Below are 12,007 nucleotides of genomic sequence, written 5' to 3' on the forward strand. Positions count from 1 at the left end.
GACTCCAGAATCCAGAGTCGGAGACGTATGGTTTATATGCATGGCCGGGGTCTCCGAACTCGGACAAAGGAAACAGGGCCCTGTAACAAAAGACCATACTCCGAACAAAAGACCAGGCTGCTGGGCATTACTGACAATTTTCACTCTCTAAAGTGGTGATAATCCAGCCTTGTTTTGAAACCGTATACCAGGGTTTGGGGCATTGAGAGCGAGCAGATTACCACCGGGGACAAACGCGCTCCACCACCGCAGCGATGAGCCACACAGCAGTGCACTGCTGCATGCTAATCTGGCCCCTATTGAAAAGAGGTCAGCAGTGCACTGTGCCAGGTTCGTGAACAAAAGACAGTTATATAACACCGCACAATCTGGGCTCTGTTTACAAGGCTGCAGTCCTGGCTGAAATACTCTGGCATCAATGAAGGTCACCTGTCAACTTGGAGTAGTGCCTAAAGATTACTTTGTGTGCCTATAAACGACCTTTAAATGAAATGATGAATTTTTTGAAGGATTTTGAAAACAGAGAAAATGATAGTCATGTCGGCCCAGCATCATCAACATTGAAAAATGCCCCGGCATGAAGTGGTTAACTGAAAAAAAAAACTTAAAGACTCTGTATAGGATATGCAAGATATCAAAAATGGGACCGATGAATTATCTTGAAATTTCTTAGTGTAAACTAAGTGCATAATAGTGTCAGACAGTCTGTGGAATTTTACTGCCAGGATTGCTGTCATTTTCGAGAAAAGAGAAATTTTTAATTTTTTTTTCCAAAGATTGTCTGTCGGCACGATCTTTTGAGAATACAACGCGTACGCAGGGCAGATTTAGAACACTGTGCACATGGGTCGTTGAGTGAAACAAAGGAGCAGCAAATTGAGTTTGTTTACATTTTCCTTCTTTCTCCCCAGGTGCAGAAGCGCAGTAACATGGAGTCTTCGGTCTTCCTGAAGGGCATCGCTGGGCCCAAGAAGGAATCTCCCTTGGCAGAAGCCGACAGCACAAACCCCTTCAGTGAAGACTTCATTGAAGAAGAAGAAGAGGTTGGACAGGAAAAATAGATTTTCTGCTTAAATTGGATGACCTACATGTAAAAATTGGCCTGGGCTTTGACTAACACCTGTTTTAAAGTTGTTCAATTGAAGTTTAAAGTCCATTTTGCTTTGACACTGCATTGGGGACCTACTGAGGCAGGCTTTATAGTCCATGCATGTAGACATGTAGCCAGTAAGGACATTTTATCCTTCAATTTCTGCTTGATTTGGGGCCCTGCTTACTGCAAGTATGCGCCTACATTTTTTGTACAGTCTCTTTGAAATCGATAGTTGTATCAAACGAAAAGTCTGTGACGGCATTGCTGTGACGTTGGTCTCCAATCCTAAAGTGACCATACTGTACGGGGGCCTTTACACTCCCGAGTGAGCAAGCAAATCTACAGTTTTAAATTTCTGGGGTTTTCTTCAACACTAAACAAGTTTCATGATTTTTCATGCGTTCCTCCATAATTTCATAAGACAAGCTTCATTACCTTGCAACTATTGTAGATACCGGTGCAACCTGTTTGGAAGTATTTAGAAGCAGCGCTTGCCAAAGAATGGTCAGGGCTGATTTTAAAATATCAGCCATTGTATGTGTTGTTTGACAGGAGATCAGCCCCTTGGACAAGGTGGATTTTTCCCCCGTTTATCGGTGCCTGCATATCTACTCGGTGTTGGGCATGAGAGACACCTTTGAGGCTTACTATCGGAAGCAGAGAGGGAAGCAATCCAAGCTAGCTATCCAGCCCCATGGGAACATGGTAAGAACCCTGTCAGCGAGGCTCCACTCTCTATGACTGTCAGGGTGTGGTTTGCCACTTCTCTGAACACACATGGAAATGATATTCTCCTGAGAGATTCATAGTATCGCTCAACTGTAATTAGAGGACTCAAAAATCTAATGCTTGCACTGCATTGTGGGTAAAGGTCAACATGGCATCGCTCTGTTACCTAGTTACGCAGCTCTAAAATCACTACACCTTGTTCGTACTTTCTCAGTCAGATATTGCAACCCCACTCCCACCTTGTCTTGCCACATGCCACACAAAGAAACGTCTTCTATTTGTCGACTGCAGTTAAGCCCACAAACAGCATGTCCACCATTTTCAAATTATGTGATGTACAGGGTGGTAAAGTTTCCAGTAGGTTTGGAGGACAGAAACTGGGGGGGGTGCACCGTATTGTGAATCACTCCTGTTGCACAGAGCTTCACAGCGTTGAAATACCGCTGGACATGTTAATGGGCTGAGCTAAACCAGACAGGAACCAATCACAAAATACATGGATGTGCTTGCACTATATTATCATTTTTAGCTGGTAACCAACTTCTGCTAGGCAAATAGGTAGGTTTAGCACACTTCTGTAGCGAACCGCTTTGTGACACAAGGCCCAGCTGGTCTCATGCAGCCACCATGGTATCTCAAAATAAAAATGCAGGGGATTGTTGGTGACTGCAAGTGGAAAAAGTGGGGGAATGAAGATTACGGACACTTGTAGTTGCACCTTATTCTGACCTCGGCTTTAGGTCATGCACAAATGATCCAATGAGAGTGGCTTTGAAATCACCTTGTGAGGGTACGTTACACTCTATGCCCCGCTGTATGGTTCCTTGTATTAACCCTCCTTTGGTTTCACAGCACAAATATGCACGAGTGCCCACAGTCACTCTCTTGCATGTGTTTTCTAACATGCACAGGTTCAGTGTGTACACAGCTGGCAACACAAACTTGCCAGCACAAACTGACACAGGGTCTTTTGTGCAGTCCTCTTCACTGCATTTGGTTTACTGCACAATTGTGCACAGTGAAGCACAGTTGGTGGGCAGCACAAAAGTGCAATCTGATATTCCTGTGAGGGACTGTTGGTGCAGTGCACAATGCGACACAGCTGTGCTTCTTTGATGTGTTTACCAACTGACCCAAAGAGTGACTTCAGCCATAGGAGGGTTAAGCAGTACAGTTACATGCACTTGATTGCCGCTATACGCATTTTTTTTGCACATTTTTCATTCGTGTTTCTTTTTTTTTTAAATCTAGCCTTATGTAATCTTGTGTAATGAATTCGTTTTTGCAGTATGAAAACCTGAACCACTACAAGAAGTACTTTTATCAAATCTTGGGGTAAGTCGTACAGTTTGTACCAAATCCATAACACTTTGTAAGTAATACTGTCAGGCACATTTGTTTTCGGCACTTGTACTGAATCCTCCAAAGTGCTGTAGTGTGTGGAGAAAATTCGAGGGTAGATTACTTTGACCACTGTCGTTCATCAAGGGCACCAAGCCCCAAGTCGGGGTGAGAATGCGATGGCGGCTGTGCTTCCTAAGCCCTCCACCCCATGCTTGAGTGTGATCCCTGGCTCAAGTTCAATGTCTGCATTGTGACTTCCGTCCAGGTTCTTTGTGGTGGAAGACCACATACTGAACACGACCGAGGGGCTCGTGACGAGACAGTACCTAGACGACTTGTGGAACACCGCCCTCTCCAAGATAGCGGCAACGTTAAGGAACAACTCAGTGAGTAAACGGCATTCATGCAGTTCTCAAAGGCGCTTTAAAAATTCAAGAGAATAATTAACAGGGGCCTGCTCTTTCGGCACCACGGTTGTGTTTTTCCTACAAGTGGCCGCTAAAATTATGGCATGCCGTCAGTAAATGTAAAAGATAATTCATAAAATGTTAAAAAATCTCATGCACCTATCAAAACACCAGATAATAGTACATGTGCTACATGTAAGTCGTAATAAATGAAAATACAACCCTCTTCAGATTAATGAAACAAATGTGCATTTTGAACGACTTTGAGGTAAAATTGTCAACCAACTAAAGGATGATTTTTCAGCAAATTGTGGCCTCCCATTCAAATCGTAGTCAAAATGAGAGTGGCCTATTGCTTTGCCAACTTCATCATGTACCTACGTGTAATTCTGTGTCATTTACACCCTCTCTGATCTCTACAGACATGTAGTTGTCAATACATTTTACTGATTCTACATCAAGCAGTGACCATCAACATATGGCTGCCTCTATGCCACTGGACTAAAGAAGGCTCTGTGAAGTCACAGTTGCTGCTGTAACATTTCCCACACAATTCTGTAAAGACTCTAGAGGTGTACAGACGTCAGTTTGATTCTGATGGCTGACTTTGATTGGTTGTCTGAGAACTCACACTTTCCTCTTTTTCGTCCAGGCCTACTGTACTGACGCCACATTACTTCTTCAGATCAAGGAGCAAGTCGTGCTCTTCACGCACACATTGAACGTAAGGCAGGAGTCAGTTAGTTGTGAAATGAGGGGCCCTTCATACTAACCAATGTTCCTAACTTTCAATATTTGTTGTGAAATGCGAATGGGTGGGTTATGGAAAATAATATTCAGTGAAACAACCCCACCTCCCAAAAAATACGCAAAAACGTTAATAATATTGCAAAAGTCCCTGGAGTATGTTTTCGAACAGTATCACAAAAATTTGAGAAGCGCCACCTGCTATCCTCAAAACATGGTTTTCAGCCCCTGAAAGAGTTGATTTCTGACAGCAAGAAAAGTATTTGAAGTTTCCATGTATTTGCTCTCTGAAAAGAGATCCCCATGGGAAGAAATAAGATAGCTTTGCAAGTAGTGTTGTGTCAACCCTGACCCACCTGAATGCAACTTACTACACGTACACTGAGCAGGCTTCTCAGTATGACAACTGTTTTCTAGCTAAAATATTGAAGGAAATAAACAGAACCCACCCTGAAAGATTGTAAATAGCACACTACTTCATACTAACATATGTGCGGTACCTTAGTTCACCAAAACCTGCAGTCTATGCTGAGTACTTCTTGTTACACTCAGCAGGCTCATCCGTTGACAGAGTCGCTTGTTGCTAAAATAATGAGCAAGACCAATGCAGTCACTCTCCCCGTAAAGTTGACTCTCTAATCTTTTGACACTCGTGCAACAGCTTATTACACCGTCTTCCCTACGTCATCTGTGCATGATGTAGTTCATGTTCATATACTGTACCATAGTCCTCCCGTACTGTGAGCTGTCTGTGAGTTGTTCATTCTCTGTGCCTTCAATTTTGCAGAGTTACGGTTTCAACTCGACGCCCATCGTTGAGCTCCTGCTGGACCTGAAGGATCAGTACAACGAGATACTGATGAACACCTGGGTGCAGGTGTTCAGGTAAGTCGAGCAGGGAAGGGGACCAGAAAACAGGATAGGGTGGGGGGAGGAGGAAGAGACCGAATAGCAGACAAGGTGTGGCGGGAGAAACATTCCCCAGGCAAGCGATTTACATGTAGAGATACTGAGAAATAGAAAGAGCTGACAGTATGGGCTCATAGCTCAATCAGCAAAGGGGCCAGCGCGGTGTTTCTAGAGGCTGCAGGTTGATATGCTACTCCAGTCAGTTTCTCTATTTGTCAGTTTCCCTGTTTGGTTTATTTGAAGGGCTGTAACCTCTGAACTTTCCTCAATCACGTTTTTTTCTAAGTATGCAGCTTTGCTACGGTTGGTATTGTGATTTTTGAAAATTTGAAGAACTGTCAATTCAGAGCTGGACAGCTGAGTTTGCGGAGCACTGACAAAAGTATTCCAGGGTTTGCAGGTACTAATAGAGCTCCAGTGAATTTCTCTATCTGTTCTATATATTTGGGTAATTCTATCCAAAGACCAACAAACGTGAATATTCACAAATGCATTTGTGACTTGGTAAATTAATGCCCGTTTTCTGTATTTTCTCTCTCTCAGTGAGATTTTTGACAATGACAACTACACTGCAATTATCGTGGAAACCGAACAAGAGTACAACGAGATTACCAGAACCATTCCATTCACCAGTGCCGAGTTGGAAAAGGTAAAATTGCCCTTTCGGTAGTATAAAAGACCATTAATTTCCAGGACACGAATGAGACAGAAGTTTGTTTCACAAAGTCAGAAATTTTTTTATTATCTATGTCAGGGAACCTGAAGTACGATTGCATGTTTAATAGTAAACAGCGCGACCTAGTCCTTTTTTCTTATTGATATTTCAGACTTTGTTCCAAAATGAAATTATTTCTTTGTGTGATTGCTGCATGCAGCATTTTTACATCTGAGTAAAGACTCGTTAATGAATCACAAGTCCTCGTAAGTCCATTCAAAGTCATTCAGTCCAAGTCAAGGCAGAGGCTGTTTGGATGGACTCTTACATAGGCATCTCTTTCCCCAAGATGATCAAGGCGTACTTGTTGAAACGTCAAGTGTCAACTCACTGGTTCTTTTCAGAATCACACATCTTTACAAAAGAGACTGCCACATGACGTTACCTCACACGTTCAAAAGTCAGTGCACTCCTTTGTCATATGTAATCTCCTGTCATCTGATTTACCCCCAACTCGACTGGCATGGACTTTAAGTGCTGAAAATTGTACCTAGGAATGGCCAGAGAAGCTACCACGCGTGTGATTCTTCAACGTTTCCGAACCTCCCTCTTTCTCTCCACAGCAACCCTACCCGAAGCGGCTGCCCTTCTCGGAGTTTGTGCCCAAGGTCTACCGGCAGATCAAGGAGTTCATCTACGCCTGCCACAAGTTCTCCCAGGACCTGCACCTGACCCAGACAGAGCGAGACGACATGATCCGCAAGTCCACCAACGTCCTGCTGATGAGGACGTTGAGCGGCTGCCTGATGGCGCTCATACGCAAGCAGAGCCTCGGACTAACCGAGGTAGAAAACCTTAAGTAGTGTCCGTCAAAGATTTTTGTATCAAATGTATTTTGAGGGACTTTCTGCCCCTCATGAACGTAATGAAGATGATTCTACCCACCTTTATTGGTTGTGTTGAAGTGTGTGATAAAATTTCAATTATCCATGCTCTCCCCCGAAATAGTGGCAGTAGCGGCATTCTGTAGAGTTTCCAACTTCCCACAGTCATGGAGAATCCTGAAAACTCCTTGGAAAAAATTGTCCAGGAAAGTCATGGAAAAGCCAGGGAAAGCTGGGGAAAATAGGATGCCCTGGAATGCCGTTGTAAGAGGAAAAAGCCCACAGAAAAGTTACGGAAATGAAATTGTACAAGGGTTATTATTGGTATGCGGGTTCGGATGTAATAGCCTCAAAATCTTTCTCCCTCTGTTGTATTTTATAAATGGGCCAAATGTGCACTCTGAGGCACAACTTGTTGCCAAGCAAGGGGGAGGTTTCTGCAGACTTTGGCCACCCACAGGAATGGGATGCAATGAGAAGAAAGGTCGTTTCCCTCCATTTTGTTAAGACTTGGCTGTTATTCGAAGTGCTGACTCCATTCATTCATTCAAGGCATCCTTGAAGACCCATCTTATGGCTCAGGCATTTAATTAGTGTTTCATTAATTTTTCTTTGCTTATGTAGGACTAATTCTAGTATATTTTCAGTATTTGCATCTTTTACTGCATATTTAATATGTATTTGTTGTCATTTTTCTGTGTATCTAGTGCCTTGAGCGCCTTTCACTAGGTGGATACATGGGCTTTACAAATCTCCATTATTATTATTATTATTATTATTAAAGTGAACCGTGTTTCACACTTGATGTTTTCATTGGACCTACCTCTTTTAGCTTGTTCAGGTTACAGTCAACACCATTCACTTGTTGATGTTTTCATTGGACCTACCTCTTTTAGCTTGTTCAGGTTACAGTCAACACCATTCACTTGTTGATGTTTTCATTGGACCTACCTCTTTTAGCTTGTTCGGGTTACAGTCAACACCATTCACTTGTTGATGTTTTCATTGGACCTACCTCTTTTTGCATTGGACCTACCACAGTCAACACCATTCACTTGTTGATGTTTTCATTGGACCTACCTCTTTTAGCTTGTTCAGGTTACAGCCAACACCATTCACTTGTTGATGTTTTTATTGGATCTACCTCTTTTAGCTTGTACAGGTTACAGTCAACACCATTCACTTGTTGATGTTTTCATTGGACCTACCTCTTTTAGCTTGTACAGGTTACAGCCAACACCATTCACTTGTTGATGTTTTTATTGGATCTACCTCTTTTAGCTTGTACAGGTTACAGCCAACACCATTCACTTGTTGATGTTTTTATTGGACCTACCTCTTTTAGCTTGTACAGGTCACAGTCAACACCATTCACTTGGAGAGCTCCTGCACGTACCTGGAAGACTTCATCTCAAACATTACTGGGTGAGTCTCTGACAACAAGGCATCAAACTTTGCTTTGAAATGAAAGCAGGCTACTTTCTTTTCCAATCTTATTTTGGGAGTAGGGCGATTTGACGTGAAGGTGGAAATTTACTCACAATGTTACCTGTTTCATAAATAAGCAAAATCTCATTATTCTCCAACAAAAAGAAGCTTTCCATAAAAGAAGAGTAAGTGGAATCAAAGGTAACTGTTCTCGCCATTTTCACCGTCTGTTTTTTTGGGGGGGTCAAAAGCTTTTAAGAATTACCCATGACAACACGGTTGGTCAGAGCATAAGCATGTTTCCACTTCAGAGTAGAACTGCCCAGTAGCAATTACATTACGGTCATCGTCAACAACAACTCTAATTCAGGCGATGTAGAGTTAGCAAGTTAACGTTTGTGTGCTGAAAAGATGCAAGATAGACCACTTAGCCCTGTTATTGGAAGTGACTTTGAAGTGATCCACCGACGTCCGCGGCAACCGGCATGCACGTGTAACAGCTAAAATCAAATGTGTGTAGCAGAAATACGCTGGGATACAGCTTGCTTTTCTGCCCTACTAGACAGGCATGGTATTTCTTGTGTGGAACCGAAAGAGGTTCACGAACCGCAGCTAACAAGGTCGTTTTTGACTCTGCGAGGTCTACACAAGGCTTCTCCCACTGTAAGGATGGCATTAGTTTTGTGGGCATTCTGGGGTACAGAGGGTTACCTGTGTGACAGTGGAGAGGAACACTCAAGGAAATCAAAAATTCAAGTTGAAAGAGTGTTCACATTGCAAGGAAAATGAAGTCCTTTTTTTGTAGGTTTTAAACTACATCCAAAACAAATGGAAGAAATGCCCACACTTGGTATGCAATACAGACGTGCTGAAGGAGTGTTTCTTACGGCTGTATAAGTTGTAAAACTTTTCACCTAATGAAACTTTGTTCATCCCAGTTTATTTAAACTGTGAACAAATCAAAAATAGGCAAAAAGAACTTATTTTGATGTTGTGTGGGTAGAACCACGGGCGAGAACATCCACGCTGCTGGCCTGCAGAGCTCCAACATCTTCCGCGACGCCCGCAGCGAGGCGGAGCAGGAGATCTACAAACGGCTGAATGCCAAGGTGGACGACTTCCTGGAGTTGGCCTCCTATGACTGGACGCTGGACGAGCCCAAGGGCCATGCCAGCGGCTACATCATGGACATCATCCGCTTCCTTGAGGGTAGCTTCAAGGCTTTTGTCCACTTGCCGGTGAGGAATTCGGGGGGGGGTTGACTTGGGAAAGAGAACTCTGCAGGTTGTCCAGGAGGAGGAGTTGGGAATTGCTTTATTATAAGGCTTGAGTTCTCTTTGAAACAGCTATGAGGATGGGAATCTTGAAGTTGGGTATTCCGTTTCCCTGTTTTTTTCCATAAGATAAGAGACGTCACCTCAAACAAAAAACCAAAGTGGGGTTTGTTGAACGCCTCAGTCATGAAGAACATTCCAAAACAGAATTCAGGTGTTCTTGTATTTAAGTATCTGTCATTTTCTTGCATTTTGACATCTGTGCATCATATGTTGAATATCACACAGCTTGACTTGTCTCTATGCATTGTACCGGTATCTCTTGAAATAGTTTCTTTGTTTTAAAACTTGCTATTATGAGAATGCACATCAAGTTAAATTGTGGCTTTGTTCTTGTGCGTGATCCTGGGTTCCCTCTTTTGTTTTTTTTTATAAAATATAAATCCCATAGAAAGAAGCATTAAAAATGCTTTTATTCTCTTTCTTGGTTTGTTGTCATAAATGTGAGTACCTCATTTTTGATTCACAGAAGACTTTCACAAAACCTGAAAAGGAGCCCAAAGTCCTACTGTTTGGTCACATGGAACAGTGTAACACTGTTCTCTTGATGGCCTCAACATTGACTTGTCCTAACACCACGCCTGTACCATCTCCTTCCAGGGTAAAGTGGCCCAGACGGCCTGCCTGTCGGCTTGCAAGCACCTGTCACAGGCACTGATGGACTTCCTGTTGGACAACAACATCCGCATGATGACCATGGGGGCCATACAGCAGTTCAGCTTTGACATTATACAGTGTGAACGTAAGTCCTGGCTAGGACTGGTCAGGGTATCCCAGTTTATAGTGTCGGGCTGTCATGAGTCATGGGCAGAGGTGTACACAGTGAGGCACACATGTTGATTCCTCTGACTGAGATGATGGAACTCGGGTGTGGTGCCATGGCACCGTACGTCACGGCTGTGGTCTGAGTCAGATGAATGTACAGTATTGCTGAAAGCTAGGAAACGTTGGAGAATTTGTTATTTCTGTTCAGCAAAATTTTTACATATTTTTTAACTCTTTTTGGACAGTATTGTGAATAATAATAATACATTTTCTCTGGTAACTCTTCTGTTATTTTACCACTGGTGGATAGTTTAATTTTTGGCTCAAAATTTTGACTTTGGAAAAAGGCAAGATATAACAGCCAACTTTTGATACATAGCTGAACAGTTGGGACAATACCTGAATGTTATTTCTAGGGCTGTGCCGAATATTTGATCGATTATTGAATATTCGAATATTTTTTTCCAAGTTTGAATATTCGAACGCAGAATTCATGAAAAGGCAGGGAGAATTTCCTCCGTTTTAAATGAGAAAAATTGCACTATGGAGGCTTGTTTCAAAATGTAAATTATTCATGACACAATTTAAAAGGAATAGAAATTTTCAACAGGGCTTGGAGTATTGTTCGTCTCTTAATCCCGCTAAATCATGGCTGGAGATATATTACATTGGTCATAACATACAATTGTGTGCATTATTACAATTGACTTTATATATGGTTTGTTCATCGACAATCTGCCTGTTTGAACAACCAAATATTTGGATATTCGATTGAATTGAAGATCGAATATTCGACTAGCGAATTTTTTTAATTGACTCAGCCCTAGATATTTCTTGGCCCAGACTCATATTTTGCAGCACTCGGGGGCACTTTTGTCGAATGATATTTGTTACAAGCTGTGCACAGCAGCCAAGCTCAAAATCAATGCATGGACCCTCTCCAAAAGACTTTCCAAACTTTGCATGCTTGTGCAAAATATATTGGCGATCAGTGTGTACGCCCATTTGCAGCCAGTGACTGAGGGTACATTTTGCGGTTAAATGCATCATGCAGTCTGCCAAATGATGTTCATTTGTAATCCAGCCTGAAAGGACCCCAAAAAACAGTTTAAACATTGACAGTGTTATAGTCTAGACCATCCGAAGACCTTGCACAAGACCAGTCACAAGTGACAGTGAGCAGTGACAATGAACGCTTTTGTTGCAGTTCATTTGAATGGCTTGTGACTTGAATCTAGACCGGAGGTCTTGTGTTGATCTTGCGATGGTCTGGTGGGGTCATGTGATGGTCTTCAGAGGTCTCGATTGCAACACTGGACACCGGTGTAAGAGTAGATCATTTGCAGTCATTTTTCAAGTCTGCCAAGGGTAAACCGAATGTTGTACCCCTTTTTATAGAAAGTTTGGAAACAGAAAACATCCTGCCTCAAAAAGGAGACTTGTAACGACCAATTAATGCATGAAGCACTTTCTGATAATGAAGAAATTTCAAACAACGTCTTGTTAAATCATTACGACACCAGTGTTTGCCAACTCGGAGCCCGTGCCAGGCTTCCGGGAGGGTGCCCTTCAGATGACCTTTGTTCAGCTGAGGCAGCTGCTGGACCTCTTCATGGTCTGGGACTGGTCCACCTACCTGGCCGACTACAACCAGCCCACCAGCAAGTACAGCCGTGTGGACCCCCATACCGCCATCACCATCCTGGAGAAGT

General features: G+C 42.8%; 1 protein-coding gene across 4 annotated transcripts in view; it reads left to right on the forward strand.

Annotated features, from left to right (window-relative positions):
- The window catches only part of LOC110985089 (exocyst complex component 6B-like), a 30,759-nt gene that overhangs the window by 15,284 nt on the left and 3,468 nt on the right, over positions 1–12,007 (forward strand). For all 4 annotated transcript variants that reach the window (XM_087144744.1, XM_087144747.1, XM_087144745.1 and 1 more), the window contains exons 6-17: positions 912–1,043; positions 1,646–1,798; positions 3,111–3,157; positions 3,432–3,552; positions 4,226–4,297; positions 5,108–5,205; positions 5,773–5,878; positions 6,508–6,729; positions 8,114–8,193; positions 9,200–9,434; positions 10,131–10,272; positions 11,819–12,005. In XM_087144744.1, the coding sequence (XP_087000870.1) occupies positions 912–1,043; positions 1,646–1,798; positions 3,111–3,157; positions 3,432–3,552; positions 4,226–4,297; positions 5,108–5,205; positions 5,773–5,878; positions 6,508–6,729; positions 8,114–8,193; positions 9,200–9,434; positions 10,131–10,272; positions 11,819–12,005 (1,595 nt within the window). The remainder of the gene's footprint in view (positions 1–911; positions 1,044–1,645; positions 1,799–3,110; positions 3,158–3,431; positions 3,553–4,225; positions 4,298–5,107; positions 5,206–5,772; positions 5,879–6,507; positions 6,730–8,113; positions 8,194–9,199; positions 9,435–10,130; positions 10,273–11,818; positions 12,006–12,007) is intronic.

The sequence above is a fragment of the Acanthaster planci genome, linkage group LG13 (assembly GCF_054643075.1).
Source record: "Acanthaster planci isolate LZ-2023a linkage group LG13, COTS_SCS, whole genome shotgun sequence".
In the NCBI taxonomy this organism is placed as follows: domain Eukaryota; kingdom Metazoa; phylum Echinodermata; class Asteroidea; order Valvatida; family Acanthasteridae; genus Acanthaster; species Acanthaster planci.